The sequence below is a fragment of the Emys orbicularis genome, chromosome 2 (genome assembly GCF_028017835.1).
Source record: "Emys orbicularis isolate rEmyOrb1 chromosome 2, rEmyOrb1.hap1, whole genome shotgun sequence".
Taxonomy (NCBI): Eukaryota; Metazoa; Chordata; order Testudines; family Emydidae; genus Emys; species Emys orbicularis.
Window position 1 is genome coordinate 266,194,705 of NC_088684.1, and position 20,222 is coordinate 266,214,926.

At 42.5% G+C, this 20,222-nt stretch overlaps 1 protein-coding gene across 1 annotated transcript in view; it reads right to left on the reverse strand.

Moving 5' to 3' along the window:
• ODAD2 (outer dynein arm docking complex subunit 2) overlaps window positions 1–20,222 on the reverse strand; it is a 169,671-nt gene that overhangs the window by 46,500 nt on the left and 102,949 nt on the right. The window contains exon 16 of the mRNA XM_065399867.1: window positions 15,623–15,737. Within this exon, the coding sequence (XP_065255939.1) occupies window positions 15,623–15,737 (115 nt within the window). The remainder of the gene's footprint in view (window positions 1–15,622; window positions 15,738–20,222) is intronic.

The following is a 20,222-nucleotide window of genomic DNA, read 5'->3' on the forward strand; positions in this document are numbered from 1 at the left end:
CCTCACCCAAGCCCCCGTCCAAGTTTCACCCCCCAGTTTCATGTGTAGTTGCTAATAAAAAATATGTTTCTGTTAATTACTGTTTCCATCATGTTCTTTTAGAGGAGAGTCTGTCTGAAGGGGGGGAAGGGGGTTGGTAATTGGACAGGACAGTCACCTTTACCAGGGTACAGAGGCGGGGGCAGGTTCAGCAGCAGGGCACACACACAGTGCAGTCACTAGTTACCCTGGTCAGTCTGGGAGGTGGTTTTCATGTTCTGTGGTGGGGGGGTGGGGGTTGCTCTGTGACTTTGTGGCGGGGGAGGGCAGTTAGAGATCTTATGCAGCGGTCCTTATCCTGGATCACAGAGCCACGCAGCAGGGGATCTGTAACCGTCCTCCCCCTGCCACAAAGTCACATAGCCCCCACATCCTCCCGAACAGGAGGGGTGGCAGGCTCAGTTGAAACAACCAGTCCACCACTGCGGAGCCTGTCATTCCTGGAGTTTAGAAGCGTCATTTGCATCACTACACTACACCCGCTCCCCACCACAGTCTGCGTCCCAGGTTCAACACTTTCCCGCGAAAACAGTAATAAAGAAAACGGTGTTCATTAACAAAATTCAAGTGATTTTATTTTTAAACGTGTGTTGGAAGGGGGGGAACGGGGTATGTAACTGGAGAGGATACTGAACATTTAGTGGGTAAAGAAACGGGGGCAGGTTCAGCTTCTCTGTACACAAACTTAAAAGTCACAGGTTACCCTGCTCACTCAGGAACCTAGCTTTCAAAGCCTCCCGGATGCACAGCGCGTCCCGCTGGGCTCTTCTAATCGCCCGGCTGTCTGGCTGGGCGTAATCAGCAGCCAGGCTATTTGCCTCAACCTCCCACCCCGCCATAAAGGTCTCCCCCTTGCTCTCACAGAGATTGTGGAGCGCACAGCAAGCTGCAATAACAATGGGGATATTGGTTTCGCTGAGATCACAGCGAGTCAGTAAGCTTCTCCATCTCCCCTTGAGACGGCCAAAAGCACACTCCACCACCATTCTGCACTTGCTCAGCCGGTAGTTGAAGAGTTCTTTTTCAGTGTCCAGGGCACCAGTATAGGGCTTCATGAGCCAGGGCATTAGCGGGTAGGCTGGGTCCCCGAGGATGACTATAGGCATCTCCACATCCCCAAGAGTTATTTTGTGGTCCGGGAAGTAACTACCTTCCTGCAGCCGTCTAAACAGACCTGAGTTCCTGAAAACACGAGTGTCATGAACCTTGCCCGGCCATCCGACATTGATGTTTGTAAAACGTCCCCTATGGTCCACCAGTGCTTGCAGCACCATTGAAAAGTAGCCCTTTCGGTTGATGTACTGGCTGGCCTGGTGGTCCGGTCCCAGGATAGGGATGTGAGTTCCATCTATAGCCCCACCGCAGTTTGGGAATCCCATCGCGGCGAAGCCATCTATGATGACCTGCGCGTTTCCCAGGGTCACTACCTTTGAGAGCAGTACCTCAATGATTGCGTTGGCTACTTGCATGACAACAACCCCCACGGTAGATTTGCCCACGCCAAAGTGGTTCGCGACTGACCGGTAGCTGTCTGGCGTTGCAAGCTTCCAGAGGGCTATGGCTACTCGCTTCTGGACAGTCAGGGCTGCTCGCATCTGGGTGTGATTGCGCTTCAGGGCAGGGGACAGCAACTCACAAGTTCCATGAAAGTCCCCTTCCGCATGCGAAAGTTTCGCAGCCACTGTGATTCATCCCAGACCTGCAGCACTATGCGGTCCCACCAGTCCGTGCTTGTTTCCTGGGCCCAGAATCGCCGTTCCACAACATCAACATGAGCCATTGCCACCGTGATGTCCTCGGCGCGGGGTCCCGTGCTTTCTGACAGGTCTGTGCCACTCTCAGACTTCAGGCCCTCACCGCGCTGCCGTAGCCTCCTCGCCTGATTTCTCTGCCTCTGGGAAAGGTGGATGATAAGCTGCGAGGTGTTGACAACGGCCATAACTGCAGCGATGGTCGCAGCGGGCTCCATGCTCGCAGTGCTGTGGCGTCCGTGCTGTCACTGACCAGAAAAGTGCGCGAACTGATTTCCCGCCGGCGCTTTCAGGGAGGGAGGGCGGTAGTGACGGACGGATGACGACAGTTACCCAAAACCACCCTCGACACATTTTTTTACCCAGAAGGCATTGGCGGCTCGACCCAGAATTCCAATGGGCAGCGGGGACTGCGGGAACTGTGGGATAGCTGCCCACAGTGCACCGCTTCCAATGTCGACGCTTTCCCCGTTAGTGTGGACTCACAAAGTCGAATTACTGTCCTTAGTGTGGACACACACGTTCGATTTTGTAATATCGATTCCACATATTCGATTTAAGTAAAATCGAACTACTCTCGTAGTGTAGACATACCCCAAGATTATTATGTTCCCCACTAGTACTAATGGACAGATCTAGGGTAGGACATGGAAGGGAAGAGTAACAGCTTTGTGAAACGTTTCCTCTTAAAAAGTATACTGTAGGGTGAGGACTCCAAGAGGTGGAGAAGCAGAAGGATGGTGGATGGTCACAGTCTCACCTCAACTTGCAAGGATATTTCTGCAAAAGTTAATGCTGAACATGTCTGCATTATCCTACTCTGCTTCCTGCTCTGCCTGCTACAGTTATATCCCCTTGAAGTGAAGGACTGGGCCTCCCTGCAAATGCCTCTGCCTCTATTGATGGTTCAAATTCTATGGGATTTCCCTGCATGTTTCTGAAGGGCAAGGCTCTTTTATGAAGATGGGGTAACCTCCCCCTGCCCCACCCACTGATGTAAAGATGTGTAAAAATCTCTAAAAGTTAAAATTCAGATTTTCCAGGCCCATACATGGAAACTATAGCCCTACATGTCCAATATCTACTATGGTAAGAATATATATTCTGCCTTTTGTAAAGGTGGAATTAGACTGGTGGTATGCTAGCATATAAACAACCCAGTAGTAAGGAAGAGAGCTTAGTCTTGGGAATCCATTGTGAAACCAGCTAAACACAGGGATAGAACCTTCTATCAGTAATGAAAAGCAGAGGGAAACTGCAGAAACCACATGTCAGGAAAGTTTCCCATATGTGATTGTGGGTGTAGTTTGCTGGTCTGTGAAAGAAAAGCAGAGAAGCAGGAAATCAGGATAATAATGAGAAGAAAGAAGTAGAGCTGAGAGTTTGTAGATCTGGTATGTCATACTCTGCTCTTTACAAGACCTTTTGAAAAGATTTTCTTGCAAAGATATTTAAATTCAAATTCAATCTTTTAGTATCATTTAACATAACCATATACTTTGCTTACTACATTAAGTTTCAACTTGAATTTGTGTTTATTGACACATATAGGTATCTACTGTATGCAAATGCCACATTTATTTTAGATGTTTTTATATGAGTATATTTGTGTTAATGAGATAGATCTTCATACTATTAGTACACCTCTACCCCGATATAACGCGACCCGATATAACATGAATTCGGATATAACGCGGTAAAGCAGCGCTCCGGGGGGGGGGGGGGGCGCGGCTGTGCACTCCGGCGGATCAAAGCAAGTTCGATATAACGCGGTTTCACCTATAACGCAGTAAGATTTTTTGGCTCCCGAGGACAGCGTTATATCGGGGTAGAGGTGTATTTCTTTTACCAAAGTCTTCAGTTGTTTGTGTTCTTCTCAGACTCCCATTTAATGTTTAAGTAGCCTAGGGCAGTTATGTCTACAAATTGCTTTCATAACAAAACAAACAAACAAAAAAACAATCATATATGGCTTCAGAGATCTCCTTTGTACTCAATTTTCTTTCTGAATTAGGAATAAAACATATAACCTTTCTGCTATATAACGAAAGTGCACCTTTTAAACTAATCAACACATGACCTTTTTGTGAGTCAAACCCCAAAGGTTTGTCATTGCCAAATGCTAGTGTGTGAGGCTTTAATATATACTAGTAATCCTAAAATCTTACTATAGAAATGTAAATGATATTGTTTCTAAATCTTGGCTCAACAGTTAGTTTGCTATTGGGGAATAATAAGATTCTGACATTAAACATGGAGAGGAGAGTGTCACTTTTCAAGCCTAAGGCTAAACTACTAACTTTGTACATATAAGATATAATAAGCCTTTATATACTATAAAATTCTAATGTATTAAACATATTTAGGTTCACTATTTAGACTTGTTATTTTCTTTTTGATAAGTTACATATGGAGTTATTCAAAAAAATATAAACTTTTAGTGTTGTTTTGAAAAGCTTAGAAAGCATCTCACTGTATAGTTATACTACAAAACAACGCCAACATTTGGATACAGGGGAAAATGTATTTGAGTGAATTTATCACATTAATTCTGGTACTCATTCAACAACTTTTACTCATCAAGTGGTACTTCACTTCCTGAATAGTCCTCATGAAGTAAGAATTATTCATTGAGGGTAAGGCAGAAAGAATACTGCCTTATAAGGATAATGCTAAACAACACACTTCATACATTAAAAAATTAATATTATTCATTCTCATTGACAATAAATAAACTAAACATATTTTTCCCTGTAAAGTCCTACTGGTATGTTGTGATAAATTGTGGATGCTTCCTGTTTATAAGGTAAAAATTGTATATTGGGCTGGACAAACCAAGAGGCCAAATGCTGAGGTTTCTATAGCAGAAATCAAAAAGTAGAATGGACAAAAAGTTATTACCAAGTTAACAAGAAGTACCTTCAAATTATTATTACACTGACATTTGAAATGTAATATTTAAATCTTAAATGAAAAACAGGAGAAAACCTATAAAAATAGGATAGGCTGTTAAACTTTTTTTTTTTAAATTGTAAGAAGTAGACCAGAAGGCCAAAATAGTTTGTACATTCTCATATATTTTTCCCCCTAGCTACAGGGCAGCAAAACCTGTGTCCTCAGAATAGTGAGAGACTTACGATCATAAACAAACAGGTAAAACAAAAATCTGGCAGGTTTTCAGAGGACAAGAGCCCTGTTTGTTATGCTAAGAGAAGTTGCAGCCTATTGCCTTCTAATCACACATTTGATTTGTACATCTTACTGATCCTCTCAAACACCACCTCAGCAAAATGTAGTGAACTTTTCTTTCATTAATTTTTATTTTCACATACTTCTACACTTCTGGCTCCTGATAGAAGCAGAAATACTGTCTGAAAGCCTCATCTTAAAGAATGTGTTCCCTAATTGGGAACACCAATTACAGAAGTATTGTAATATTTCTAGCTTAATTTTCAGAAAATACAGATTTGGAAAACATCTGAATGTTGGGGTTCTTATGCCAAGTTCTCTGGCCCCTTTTGAGGTTTTCCCATTACCAATTTATACCTAATTTTGGGGTAGTGATTTCCATTGAGAAAACAAAGCTCATCATCTCTAAATTGAGACATAAAGTACTTGTCCAGGCATTAATACAAAACATTCTTTTGAAACCAGATTCCTCTCTCATTTCTTCTAAAGAGTCCATTGCTCTTCTTATTTGAAAACTAAATAGTGCACTGCAAAAACACATTGTGTTTATCTTTAAAAATATTTCATTTTACAGATAAAAGTTTCTCCACTAAAATCAGTAGTATTTTACATTTAGAACATCTTACAAAGCTTAAGATGTCAAAGCTAATTTGTCAACTCTGATGGCTTTTGCCCAAAAATGTGATGGTATGGTTGTTCAAATAAACTTTAATTATCAAGTCATCTTTATACTACCTTTCCTCTAATGGAAACTGTCCATTTTTACTCTCCATCGCCAATTCCATAATTTAGCATATTAAAGCACAACGCAATTTATAAACTTCAAAATTCTGACCTTAGTTTTAAAAAATACAATACATATTATTTTCCATCTATGAATGTTCTTAGATAACTAGCAAAACAGGCACAGTACTCTACTTCTGTTGTTTAGTGAAAAGAGGGAGTATGGTATTTACATAAGGAAATGTCTATTCATTGTTCATATTACAAGCAAATCTTGCCCCTCCTCCAAAGCTGAGAAAGTTTCCATCATTGCAGAATTGGTAAGGCAAATCCTGCCCCTGCCTCAGAAGTTGTGAAGGTTCCCAGGGTTGCAGAACTGATGAGTTTCCATCTCACAAGGTGGGACAGGTTTCCAGTAGATTGCCCAGCTCTGCCAGTGCACAAGGTATTGAGGGGGGCAGGGCTGGGTAGTGGCATTGATGCTACACAGATTTTCCTGTCCTTCTAACCCCACTGAGGTTGCAAAGACTACTGCAGCCTCAGAGTTGCAATAATGGCTGTGAAGTGGCTTTACTGCTGCTCTTTGGCCTGAGAGGGCAGATTACTTCTCTGACTCTTCCTGGAGCAATCATCAAACAACCAAATACTTTGGCAATGTGTTGCTGCCCATATTTAAGCAGTAAGGCAAAATCCTTAGCCAAGTAAGCATGCTATTCAGTGGGGCATTCTTAGGGTTACCAACTTTCCAATTTTCAAAACCACACACTACTGGCCCCCCATCGCTCGCTGCACCCACTCCTGCCACTCACTTGCCGCCTGAAGAGTTGGGCTGGGAGGAGCTAATGCGGAGCCTGCCTGCCTGCCTGCCCAGTTGGGGCATAACAGGGCGGAGGAGAGCGGGCGCCGGAGCACGGAGCTGGGGTGGAGAAAGGGTCGGTCCCCAGAGCGAAAGGCTGGGGCCAATCAGGTCACAGCGGGGTGGAGGGGTCCCCAGAACAAGGGGTCAGAGAGAGCCAGGGCCCCAGCAGTCTGCGAAGGTGGGACAGGCCATCATGGGCAGCAAGCCCAGCTGTTGGCCTGCTCCTCAAATGCCTCGTGCTGTCAGGATCCGTCCCCCGGGTAGCGCCAGTACCTTCCTCTCCGCCAGAGCTGCGAGCCAGTTCCTCCAGCAGCAACTGCTCTTCCCACCCTCCCAGCAGCGGAGGCCAATTGCAGTTACTACAGTAACCGGACTTTTGGTGTCTGATCAGCAGTACTGACCGGACACTGCACAGGTCCCCTTTTGACCGGACTTTCCAGTTGAAAACCAGACACTTAGCAACCAGAATGCCATTCTGTGAGAGCCAGTGGGAGTGAGGGAAAGAATCTTCCCTTTCTCAGGCCATTTCACAGCTGCTACTGCAACATTAGGGCCACATTTGTGGCTGTTGCATTCCCCCTCCCGCCCCCAAAGATGGGATCAGATCTGCCCCCCTCCAACTTTCCAATCTCCCAGGACACTTTCTGTGCTCTGTGTTGTGGCCCTCAGGAGTGCACACTCCTGTGTGAGCTCCCAAATCCAATTTCCCCTGCACAAAAGCAGCATAACTACTACGGTAAGGGTCCTTTGTGGCCATGGAGGAAAGGTCACGATTTGCCTTTTATGGCATCTTGTAAAGCACCATTGTATTTGAAATATGAGACAAAAAGTATAACTGGAGTAACTGTACAGTGACCCAGGTGGGTTGCTGGGTTTCCCATCTACTTGCCTGATAGGTTGCCAGGAAGTCAAGAGCCAGGCTCTGTGACTCCAGAATAGATTCGAAATTACATCCCAATTTTTTAAAAAATTTTGACTTTTCATAATGATTTGGGATTTCCCCCCCCCAAAATTTTTAATTTTTTCATGGAATCTAAATTCTGTTTTCTGAACAGCAACAGTTATGAATCCAGATGGAACACTGTGTATAGTTGTATATGAAGGCAGAGGGAAGCAGTCCTACCAAGAGCATAAGAGATGATTAGGAAAGAAAGGATGTAGATGGAAACTACAGTTATTTCTCCTGTTTAGACATTAAAAACTAAAAGAAAAATACGGAATCAATTCAACAAATTGAGATATAGAAATAATGGAAAAGATCTTACCGGTGATTTCCTTTCTGCTAGCAGCATCTCCCATAATTCTGGACATCTGACCTGCTCTTCTCTCTGCAGCTCATGGAGGCAGATCAGCATTTTGGTGCCGCATGGTCTGGCCACATCCTCTCTGCTCCCACTTGTAGCCAGATGAGTTATTCCCAAACTATAAATTTATGGAGGCTGATCAGCATTTTGGTGCTGCACCGTCTGGCCACGTCCTCTCTGCTCCCACTTGTAGCCAGATGAGTTATTCCCAAACTATAAACTTACTATTTCAGCGATAATGAAATAGCTATATACATTAGTACAATGGAGATTAATAAATTCATAGATTCCAAGGTCAGAGGAACCATTGTGATCACCTGACCTGTATAACATGTGCCTGATCTTCTGTATAACACAGGCCATAGAACTTCCCCAAAATAATTCCTAGAGTATATCTTTTAGAAAAACATCCAATCTTGATTTAAAAGATTCCACTTAATATCTGACACTTGGCTTATGATCCAGGGTGGGTGGAATTGTGGAAGACCCTGCTAGCAGACAGTAAATTATTAGTAAGAAATTTTCTGTTCTGCAGCCCAGAGTCTCCCACAATTCTGGACTTCTGGGAAGAAGCGAGCTGTGAGTTGTTATGTAGGGAGGGTTATAAAATAAAAATTATGTGGGAAAGAAGTACCCTCCCTTTTTGTGAGCTCACTCAAAAGTCTGTATTATTTCTGCCTGAAGCATCCTCCCAACAAAGGAGGTCTCTGCAGAAGACAGAAAATCCACCTTGTAGTGCTTAATGAAGATGTTAGCTGTAGATCAAATGTCCACTTTACAAATTGCTGAAGAGGACACACTTGCTCGTGAGGTCACTAAGGATCTCATGGATTGCACCTTGATCTCTTCTGTGACAGCAACCTCTGATAATTCACAGGCTTTCATAATACAAAGTCTAAACCATCTAGAATGGAGGAGTTGGAAGCACTGAGTCCCTGGCATTTTGGCTGGCAGGACACACAGCCTATTCTTCTTGTGGATTCTGTACACTTGAGATAGATTTTCAATGCTCTTCTGACATCTAAGCTGTGCCACATCTTTTTCAGTTTCATGCTGTGGTTTTGGACAGAACAAAGGAAGCACAACCTTTTGGGAAGTGTGGAAGGAGGAATTTACCTTAGAAAGAAAGGATTCTGGTGCTCTGAGCACCACCTTGTCCTCGTGGAACACACAGTAAGGTTCCTGTATAGATAAGGCTGCCATCTCTGACACTTGCCTGGCAGACATGACAGCTACTAAGAAACAAGCCTTAATGGATAAATAAAAGGCTGACACTGAAGTTTGAAACTTGAAGGGACGGGTTGTCAGGGCCTTCAAAACTAGTGGAAGCTCCCATTTTGGGAAGACTGGCCTGACCATTGGTGTGGCTAATCGGACTGCTCAAAAGAATCTGGCTACCTGTGGACTGTCTGCCAAGAAGCCTGAGGATCCTTTGAAGAGCATGCTACTAAGAGCTGACAACTGACATGCAATGGTACTGGGCTAAAGGCCTCTGTCTATGCCTCTATGGAAAAAGTCCAGAATGGTTGGAATTCCTGAATTTCTGGCATTTGCCTTGTGCTTTTGGCACCAGTTGTTGAATCTGGACCAGATAGAGGTGTACACTTTTAGTGTCAATACTCTCCTAGATGAAAGCAATGTCTTCATGACTCTGGAGGACAGACTGAGACCTTCTAGTGCTTCCATCTCAATAGCCAGGATGTTAGTTGAAGCTGTTTCAGGTGTGGAGGAAGAAGAGGACCTTGCAAAAGGATGTCTGGTCTCCATGGAAGCTGGAGTGGGGGGGTTCCAGTTTCAGCTCTGCCAGGTCTGAGAACCAACATCTCCTTGGCCAATGAGGAGTTATCAGTATTACTGCTGCCTGTTCTCATTTTATTTTCTGGACCACCTTCCCCAGTAGTGGAAAGGGTGGATATGTGTAACGTATCGACTATGCAATAAGGCATCTGTCCCCACAGACCTGGGATCTGCCTTGTGAAGTATTTTGGCTTCTTTGCATTCATATGATTCACAAACAGGTAGGCTGAAGGGATGCTGAACATCTGAACAATTAAGTTGAAAATTTGCTGATTTAGGCAGCACTCAGAGTTGTTGACTTGGTGCTTGCTGAGCCAATCTGCCTTTTGGTTCAGGTCCCTTTTGACGTAGATTGCTCTGGGGAAAAGGAGGAACTGTTCAGCTCACCTCATTACTTCCATTGCCTGGAAGGCAAATGGACATGCCTTTGCAGACATTGCTGTGGGCTGATTACCATTATAAGGAGTTGAATACCTGTGTCAGAACCTGTACATGATTGTTTATGTGTTCCAGGGCCTGGCCTCACACCTTTAATATGAAGGCTTGAAGACTTCTGATGCATGATTGTGCCCATGGAGTGATCCCTATGCACAACACCAGGAATCCTAGCAGTTGGAGGCACAGTGCTTCGGCAGGCCTCCTGCGGCCTGGAGCAAGAAAATAAATTTCCAGATTTTCTGAAACCTTTTTAATAATGGGTAGATCTTCACTACCAAAGTGTCTATTTATACCCCCAGGTGGGTTATTCTGGTGGATGGAGCCAGATAACTTTTCTAGGCACTGGTGATGAAGATGTGTGCCTAGAGGAGATTCAACGTCCAAGACGTGGCTCTGTGCGCTGCTGACTGCAATGGAGCTCTGATCAGGATGTTGCCCAGGAAGGGATACAGTTGAGTTGCTCGCAACCCAAGTCTGCTGAACCTGGGAAGGCTGCCTCACATATACAGCACTGCTTGGATTTAACCAGATGCTTTCTTGCCTGTTCTATCATGCCTGTAAGGGTCAGAGGAGCCGGCAGGGAGACGTTGCTCCGGAGGTTCAGTGGTGATTAAACCCCTAAAGGGGTTAACTGATCCAGGAAAGAGGATGACTGCCAAAGAAGCATTGCTGTCCACTGCCCAAAAAAATGGGCAGAAATTTTAAAATAGAAAGAGCAAGGGTGGGAGCAAAAGAAACTATCACTGTTTTCTACTGCAGAGGCAAAGAATGTGGCACTCAAACAGAGGGGCATGGCCAGACCATTTGGTGCCAAAATGCTGATCCACTTCCCTAAGCTGCAGAGACAGGAGAGCAGCCCAGATGTCCAGAATTGTGGGAGATGCTGGGCTGCAGAAAAGTATCACTTCTACATCAGACAACTTTAAACCATTTTATTATCAAGTGAAAGCCATGTTAGGGTAGGTACCATGCCTTCTTTTATGTTGTTTTGGAACCTATCACATTGTGGAACCTACCAAGAAAATGAATTAATAATTCTTATTGATAATTAATAATTAATGTCTTCTTGATAACGTAGGCCCAGCTCTTCCTTCAGTGAACAGGAATACATTTTATATAAGCATTTAGTATTAGGAAATTCTAGCTCTCCGTTGCATGGCTTTAAAATTACACAAATTAAGATCAAATTCCTTACAATTAGCAGAGTATAAAAAAGTAGGGTCCCAATTGATGTGTAAAAAAGTATAATGTTTACAGGAAAAAAATAGGAAAATGGAAGGGGAGTAATAAGATCATCAACTTCAAACTGCCAAGGTTTCTGTATGCAAATATAAGAAGCATATCAAAGAAAATAAGAAAATTGGAAAGTATTGTATGTGCTCATATGGGGAATTTTGACATCATGGGTTTAACCAAAACATGGTGCAGACACAAATATTTATGAAGTGACATTATATATTTTTTCAAAAAAGTCATATAGAACAAAAAGCGTAACTTTATGTACAGTATTCAGAAAAGCTTGGGAACTACTGAAATTGATATTCTAACATTTTTTATTACTGAAATGTGGAAACCAACTATCATCACTAATTTAAAACAGTAACTGGCAATATTTTTATTTTATAAACATCAGAAAGTTTTACAAACTCAACAAACTTTCTTTGTTACAAAGGTTCACTGTAGGTTTACACATATGGTAATGTTAAATGATTCTGTAACAGGTGAAATGCACCTCTCCTGCATAAAGCCTGAGTAATCATGTGGCATGAAGAAGAAAGTAGCACATGCTCCACCAGTGGCCCTACTCTAGATATGGGCTGCGAGTGTGGAGGCCACTGGATCTGCATAAATGCCAATTTCATGGCCCCACCCATCCATTCCACCCTAGCCTTCTGTGCTGACCTATATGGAGCCAATATAGAGATCCTCTTTCATGGTAGGCAGGGGATACACAGTCTGCATGGCTGCTCAGCCTGCAGCTTCCCCATGAAGCTTTAATATAGGGCTTCAAGGGGAGCCATCAACTTGAAAATCACACTTCCATCTGAAAATGTTGAACTACGTTGTTACAAGTAACCCCTAAGAGATTGGAGGCGGGGGTGGGGGAAATCTTTCCCTTTTTTCCCAGTTTTATTGCTTTACTAACTTGACAGCACTTTAAGGTATAGTCAGTTTCAGTGTATTGTTCATGGTGCTCATCCTTCCCCAATCCCTTTAAAGGGATGTGTACCAGTAACATCAGCAGCAGAGCTGAAATTGAAAATAATTATGAACAGACAGCAAGCAGATGTGTGCCCAGAGAGAATAGCTAGGGGAGAGGATGGGTGAGCCTGAGCATGTTTAGTGTTCTGCTCTCAGGACTACCCAAAAGATTTCTCTAAACATAAAGAGAGGAGCAGAAAACCCTTATAACAATTTTTTAAATGTCAGGATTTACTATTTAAAGGTTGCTCTACCAGGAAACTGATTTTGTTTTTAATGCATCAGTTAAAAAAATCATATTGACAGTGTCACCTTCAGTGGTGTGAAGAGCCTTTGTCTGCTACCCCACAGGTGAATTTCAGAATAGCATTAATAAAGACTTTGTAGAGTTTTGCTACATTTTTCTGTTTGGATTGCTGTGCTTTGGAACAAAGTTTAAATAATGTTTTTTGAGGTAGCATGATTCATAACACATAATTTAACATTCCAATATCAACAGAGTTGAGAATACTTTTCTTTGCACTTTTTCATAATTATTTGCATCTCTTGGACAGTACACTGATATTCTGTCATTACCAACATTACTATAGTAGTGGTTTTTACGTTTTGAATTAAGAAACTAATTAATCTAAATCTGTTTCCATTAAGATCATTCTTTTGAATTAATGACCTACACAGCTCCTTTGTTCTTGCTTTGTAAAAGAGGCATGTATTAATATATTTATAGTTTATATATAAACTTTGAAAATTAATGTAATGCTCATGAAAGTGGGTGACTAGTAGCACTGGCAGTTGTTGAGCAAATTTTCCCACAGAGCTCCAATACCTCAATCACATTGATGCCAACTAGCAACTGCTTGTTCACAAGTCATTCTTAGGCCACTCTGGAATCCACCATGTGTAGTGGTTTAGTGATGTATAAAAACAGTGACTAACTTCAGACCAGCAAACTATCATTTGTAGCTTCCAGAGGTGGAATGGTTTATGCATTGGCCAGTACAACCTATCTCTACATTTAAAAAATGTCTTAAATCTATCACACACAAAATAACATTAACCAAATCATTGTATTGGTATTAACAAACAGCAGTTTTAACTTTAATTCAATATCTTTTCTACAGCATAGTGACCCAAATCGGGCAGCATAGTGACCCTTAATGCAGCCTAAGTCTACAACATCTGTTCCATTGCCCTCTATAGCCCAGGAAAAACACTTTTGAAAGGAATTTCAAGGGTGGGGTGGGGGTTTCTGGCAATACAACTCTCAGAGCCAGGTGAGCTAAGTACCCAGTATAGTCCCTAAGCACAGGTGATGGGGGACCTACTCAGTTGTATAATGAAAAGTCTTAGCTATCAAATACAGGCAACATGTATTGGTAATAACAGTCCAAGATACAGGCAGGTGCATCCCTTTCTTGAAAGAAGGGAAATACATGTAACACATCACTTGTTAATATAAAATCTTAGAGGAGAGTGTGTTAATAAAAAAGAAAGGGAAATACAATTCAGAATGACTTGGTTAGTTTGGAAAAGGGGCAGGTAAGTGGTCTATAGAAATCAGTGTGGAAAACTGTAAGATGCTGAATCTATGAATCAAAATCAGGAGGAAATGTCCCTTCAACTATTTCATGATGTTTATAAAGCATTAAAAAGAAAGGTAGATACACAGAAATTGTTGATCCTCTAAGTTGCTTAGTTCTTCACAGGAAATGTTGACTTCAGTGGGAGTTGAGAGCATTTGGTACAGTGATAATCAGACATCAGTAGTTCAGGAGCCAAATTAGTGATCATCATTACCCAAAAGAGCCATAGTAGTGTGAATTCATTGTTTCATTTACTATATATATATATATATATATAATTATCACAACATAATGACTGACCAGGTATTATTATTTTATCAACTACAGTTGGTTAATAACTTAGTAAAAGCATCCAGATTGGTTAATAACTTAGACTGGTTAATAATTAAATCACAGTGTTTTAATACCATGTGCTACAAAGAGCTGCAGGAGACACAGTAAAGAGCCACTTGCAGCTCATGAGCCTCAGTTCTGAGTATCACTGATGTAGTACTTCCAAGGGGGCTCCAGCACCTCACAGGATCAGGTCTTTAAACGTTGTGCAGAATGATTTATATCAGTGACAGAGTACAAAGGAAAATCAAAACTTGTGTTAATGGGGCATTCATTAGAAATTGGAAGAAATCATTCCAGTCTTGTACAAGAGTTAGTGATGCAAGACTCCGAGATATTTTAGGGATATGCTTAAGAGAAACAAAACCTTTCATATTTTCTGTACCATGGATCATTGGGTCTAATCCATTCTAGACCAGTAAAGGAAAATAGTCACCTTTTTATCTCTGTTTGGCAGTCTATATGAAATAAATTAATAGTCCAGTTCTTTGTGCACAGCTGACTACTGCACAAGAACTACCATTCACAACTGGCACTTTTCGTTGGCAGTCTGAGCAGAGAATCTAAGGATTTCATTGGCATGGAGACTGAAATATGCTCTCAAGCCAAAAGGTGCTCCCTTGAGAACATGGTTGAGGTATGTAGGGTAGAAGAGAGCCACTAGCTGTGCTGTTCAGTCTGTTAATAGAACACTTTTATTTCCATTATTGTTCGACTAGCACCTTTCAGGATGCTTTACTGGGAACAGTATGCAGAGTTCTGGTTACATTATTATAAAGATGACATTTTACAAACAGAGAAAGTACAATTAAGGACAACCAGATTGCTATGAGCAGTAGATGGGTTTCTGTAGTTGTGTAGTTGTGTTTTAAATATTCAAATAAATAAATTAAATTATTTAAAGCAGTTAAAAGAATACAAGTAAAAGGTGACTAATTAGCAAGACTGTAAACATGAATTATTGAAAATCATGTGAAAAATGTGATTATGATCTATAAATAAGGCTGTGATTCTGTCACAGAGGTCACGGATTCTGTGATTTTCTGCAACCTCTGTGACTTTTGCAGCTGCAGTGGCTGATGCAGCTGATCCCAGGGCTGTGGAGCTCCCCGCGGCCAGCTGCACAGGCCACTGCTTGGGCAGCCCAAGACAGCTGGCCCCAGGGAGCGTCCGAGCAGCGGTCCCAGGGGCTGCTGTGGGGAGCACCCGAGCAGCAGTCCTGGGGGCTGCCTCGGGGCCAGCCGCTCCAGCTGCTGCTTGGGCAGCTGGCCTCAGGGAGCACCCAAGCAGCGGTCCTAGGGTGGCTGGCCCTGGGGAGTGCCTGAGCAGCAGCAGGTGCTGGGGGCAGTCACTAAATCTTAGCCTTATCTATAAACAATTACATTTTAGTAAATATATTCTCACCTTAGCATTTTCAATGCAGGGACAGATAGCCCACGCTGCACTTGCTTGAACATCTGGATGAGGATTTTTCAACAAGGACCACAACAAGCGAACTCCATCTAAGCGGTCAATTATCCTATTATAGAAACAGACATTATAAAATCATAATTCATTATGGAGTAAACAATGTAAAATTGAAATTATGTAATTTTGTTTCAAAAGTCATGTTAAGGAATAGTGGTGTGATTTTTTTAATAAACAGTCTTGTGTTATTTAGGTGTTAGTGGTTTATTGGCAACTAAATATTATCAAGATTTTCTATAAATGTTACTGTCACTAGATGGTTGTGCACACATTTTTTAGGCAAAAATGTGTTTTCTAACTAAAACTTATGGGTGTTTATCTTTTTCTCAGTATTTACACTTAAAATGCTTTATTGAAGGAACCAGGCAAACTGCATTATATCTAAGACTCATGTAAACCTAGAAACAAGCTATGTGCGATTTTAATGAGCTACATGCAAGGTGAAACCTTAATTCAAACATACTAGTTTCTTTCATATAGTAACAAATATTTTCCAAAACAAATATTTATGCCAAAAAACTATGTACTTAACTTTTTATTCAGTTTATGTTTAATTTATTTACTTCACAGTGTGACATATCTTAAAGTCCAATGTTTCTAATCTAGCATTAGGAATTAAAATGGTCACACCACAGTGCATCCTTTGTTGGGCATGAATAACATGTAACTTGTTTCCCATGTGTTCCCTACTAACAAGACTAACATTGAACACTGTGTTATAATTACTTAAACACACAGTAATCAAAGTATCTTCATGACTAGCTGAAAAATGAATTATCATCAGAGTCATCTCTACACCATCTGTCTTATGTTTATATATCAATCAGTCTAGGGGATCATAACTTCACATTAGGGTCCACTGAGTACTTTAAATGGAGAGGAAGTCCAAACAAAACTTAATATCCTTTACAAACATGTCTTTGTTCAGAAAGATATGTTAAACTCAAAGCAGATGAGATGAAGATAAAGAAAATCAGGCATACTTTGATTTCTAACCTCAAAAGTAAAAGTTTAATTGTACACTGATAGTGCACATCTTATATTGTGAATCTTATAAAATATCACGCAAAAACATATAATTGTGTTCACTATGTAAAAGTTTGTCAGGATTTTTTTTAAACTAAGTATAATATCAGTTCTGTACGTAATCATACAATTATATGATGCAGAAAAAATTACTTATGACATGAACTCTGTTTAAAGTAACGTGGGGCATTACTTACAACAAATTGATGCAACCTGGTTATGTAATTTTGCTCTCAAAATCTAGATTTTTCCCCAGAACTAAGGAGAACTTGATTTTAAAAGCCCTTTTTAATGCAAGACCTGCTAAATTGAAGGCAGTCTCATTTATATACTCAGTGCCAAATATACCAACTGCCAGAAGAAAAGTCAACTGAGAAAGTAAGAAATCAGAGTTCGCATTGGCAGTAGCAGGACAAACCATAACAGCATAATGAGCCAGCACACAACTATGTATAAATATGTAAACCATTGGTCCACATAGTAACAAAGACTGAAGGACAACTTTCAAAATCTCATATAGTTCTCCTTTCAATAACTTCAGCAATGCTTTCCTGTGAAAACACAAACAGGAAACTTTTTGCTGTTGGACTTAATTGATAAAGGGCCCAGTGTATAGCTGGTGTTTACTTCAGTGAAGCCAATGTAGTTAACACAACTGGTGTGAGAGCACAAGAAAGCCCAAAATGATTGAAGAGGTACAGCAGTCTTCCAAAACAGTAATGAAAATGTACCAGCCCAGGCACTAATTCTGATCTTTTACCATAACCATAATGAGAATAATAAAAAAAAAACCCTCACCTTAATAATAGTTAATTTTCCTGAGAAAAATTAAAATGTGTGCACAATCTGTAGACAATTAGTAGCAGTAATCACAATGTGCTAATGGCCTTGCTATTATCTTATGGTAAGGGCTTTTTCGGGGGAGGGTTGACGGCGTTTCCTATAAGCATAATGGAAGAGGTGAATTTTTAAGGAGGAGGATAAGATGGTGGCTTTACAGATTACGACTTTCCCCTTGCATGTAAGGGGCAGCATGGGCGAAAGTACAAAGGGACAGATATTTAAAGGTATTTAGACACTTAAAGATGAAGATAGGTGCCTAGTGGGATTTTCAAAAGCACACAAGACCCTAACAGGAGAGTGCTTGTGGGAGAAGCAGACAAGCATGCGATCGCGACTAGCAGCTTGGCTTGGTAGACATGGCAGCCAGCAATTACCCAAGAAATCATCTAACCCAAAAAGTAGCTCTAGTTTTTTTCTCCCCTAGTATTATGACAGTAACTTGGTAAACTCTAGAAGATATGGTGTCTTCTTCTCAGAAGAACATCTTGTTACTGTAATCTTTCTTTTCTCTCCCTCATCTCTTGAGGTTCCTCTGCATCTCTGCTGGAGCCCCAAAGATTCCCCTCATTTTGCCCTGTTTTACATAGTTTCACATAGACTCTAGTAATAGCCACATTTCTACCAGCAACAAACAGCACTGCTTTTGAAGTCTATTAGTATCTCCATCCTTAGTCAATCAGAGAAGTTACCATTGAGCAATGGGAGGTACTTCCTCTCCTGAGTGACTAAATATATTGCCTAAGCAAATATGGTAGCCCATCACTGCTACCAGCCCTAGAATCAAGGAACAGAGGTTATGCATTGAGCTCAGGTTTCCTGCACTGCACTACAGACCACAACTTCTAGGCTGGTTCAGTTTTCTCTTGTATTTTCCTTTAATCCTCCTTTCCCTTTCAAATTGACTGTCATTATGTTTTCAGTTTTCCTATCTGCTATTCTAGTCTATAATTTCTCATACTGCACTCATCAGCACAGTGCGTCTTGGCTCAAATTAGGTTGTCTCCCATATTATTATTATTTATTTGTATGACAGTAGCACCTGTTGCCACTACTGAGATTGGGACACCATTGTGCTAGGTACTGCATAAACACTTAATAAGAGACTGTTCCTGTCCCATAGAGTTTGCAAACAAAACAGAAGAGTCAGACAAAAGGCAGAAGAAAGAAATTATTATCCCCCTTTTACAGACATTACTGAGCCACACAGAGATTATGTAATTTTCCCAGGGTCACACAGGGACTGTGTGGCAGTCCCTGTGTGACCAGGCTTTCTGAGTCGCAGTTCAGTGGAACTGAAACTATCAAAAAACTATCCTTCCTCCTTGAAGCATCTACCACTTCCCAATGCCTGACCTGGCTTTTCTGGAAGCAACATTTCTTGTGTGTGACTAAAGTTGAGGCTATTGATTAACAGTATAACCAACTGACTGACTTCACTCGTGGGGTTTGTTCTTAAAAATGTTCAAGAGACCAATAAACCAAATTTAGCCAAATTTACTGTCTAAAGATAAAGCAACACAGTAAGAAAAGAAGACATACATACTCTCCTTCAAGGAAGCAATTCTTATCTTGCAGCATATTCACCTTACACAGAAGGTGTGCTTTAAAGATACGTACCTAAACGTACTTCTATTTATATTGTGGTTGTTTACAAGCTAAAAGCCCCCTATACGTCACTTGAAGTTTAAGTTTAACCCACTAGTTTGTGCCAGCTTTGTCTGGGGTTCCCAAATTCTAATAGCAGAAAACCAAACACCCTTGCCCCGCCCACTTCCCCATGGTCCCGCCCATGCCCCCACCCCTTCCTCCAGGCCCCACCCCTGCTCACTCCATCCCTCCTCCCTCCATTGCTCGCTCCCCCCATCCTTGCTCACTCACTTATTTTCATCAGGCTGTTCCAAGAGGTTAGGGTGTGGGAGAGGGTGAGGGCTCCGGCTAGGGGTGTGGGCTCTGGGGTGGAGCCAGGGATGAGGGGTTTGGGGTGCAGGAGGGGCTCTGGGCTGGGGGGTGGGGCTGAGGGGTTCAGAGTGTGGGAGGGGGCTCCGGGCTGCGGCAGGGGGCTGGGGTGTGAGAGGAAGTGAGGGCTCTGGTTGTGAGCACGAGCTCTGGGGTGGGGCCATGGATGAGGGATTTGGTGTGCAGGAGGGGGCTCCGGGCTGGGGGGTGGGGTTGAGGGGTTCGGAGTGTGGGAGGGGGCTCAGGCCTGAGGCAGGGGGCTGGGGTATGGAAGGGCGTAGGGGCTCTAGTCTGGGAATGCGGGCTCTAGGGTGGGGCCAGAAATGAGGGATTCAGGGTGCGGGAGGGGGCTCTGGGCTGGGAAAGGTGATTGGGGTGCAGAGTGTGGGCTCTGGAAGGGAGTTTGGATGTGGGAGGGAGTTCCGAGATGGGGAAGGGAGTTGGGGTATAGGAGGGGGTTCGGGATGTGAATTCTGGGCGGTGCTGACCTCAGGCAGCTCACGAGTAGTGGCAACATGTCCCTTTGGCTCCTAGATGAAGGGGTGGCCAGGGGGCTTTGCGTGATGACCCCGCCCGCAGGCACCATCCCCACAGCTCCCATTGGCCGTGGTTCCTGGCCAATGGGACCTGCGGAGCTGGCCCTTGGGGCAGGGGCTGGGGCTGTGTGCAGTGCCCCTGTGGCTGCCTCTCTGTCTAGGAGCCAGAGGGTAAT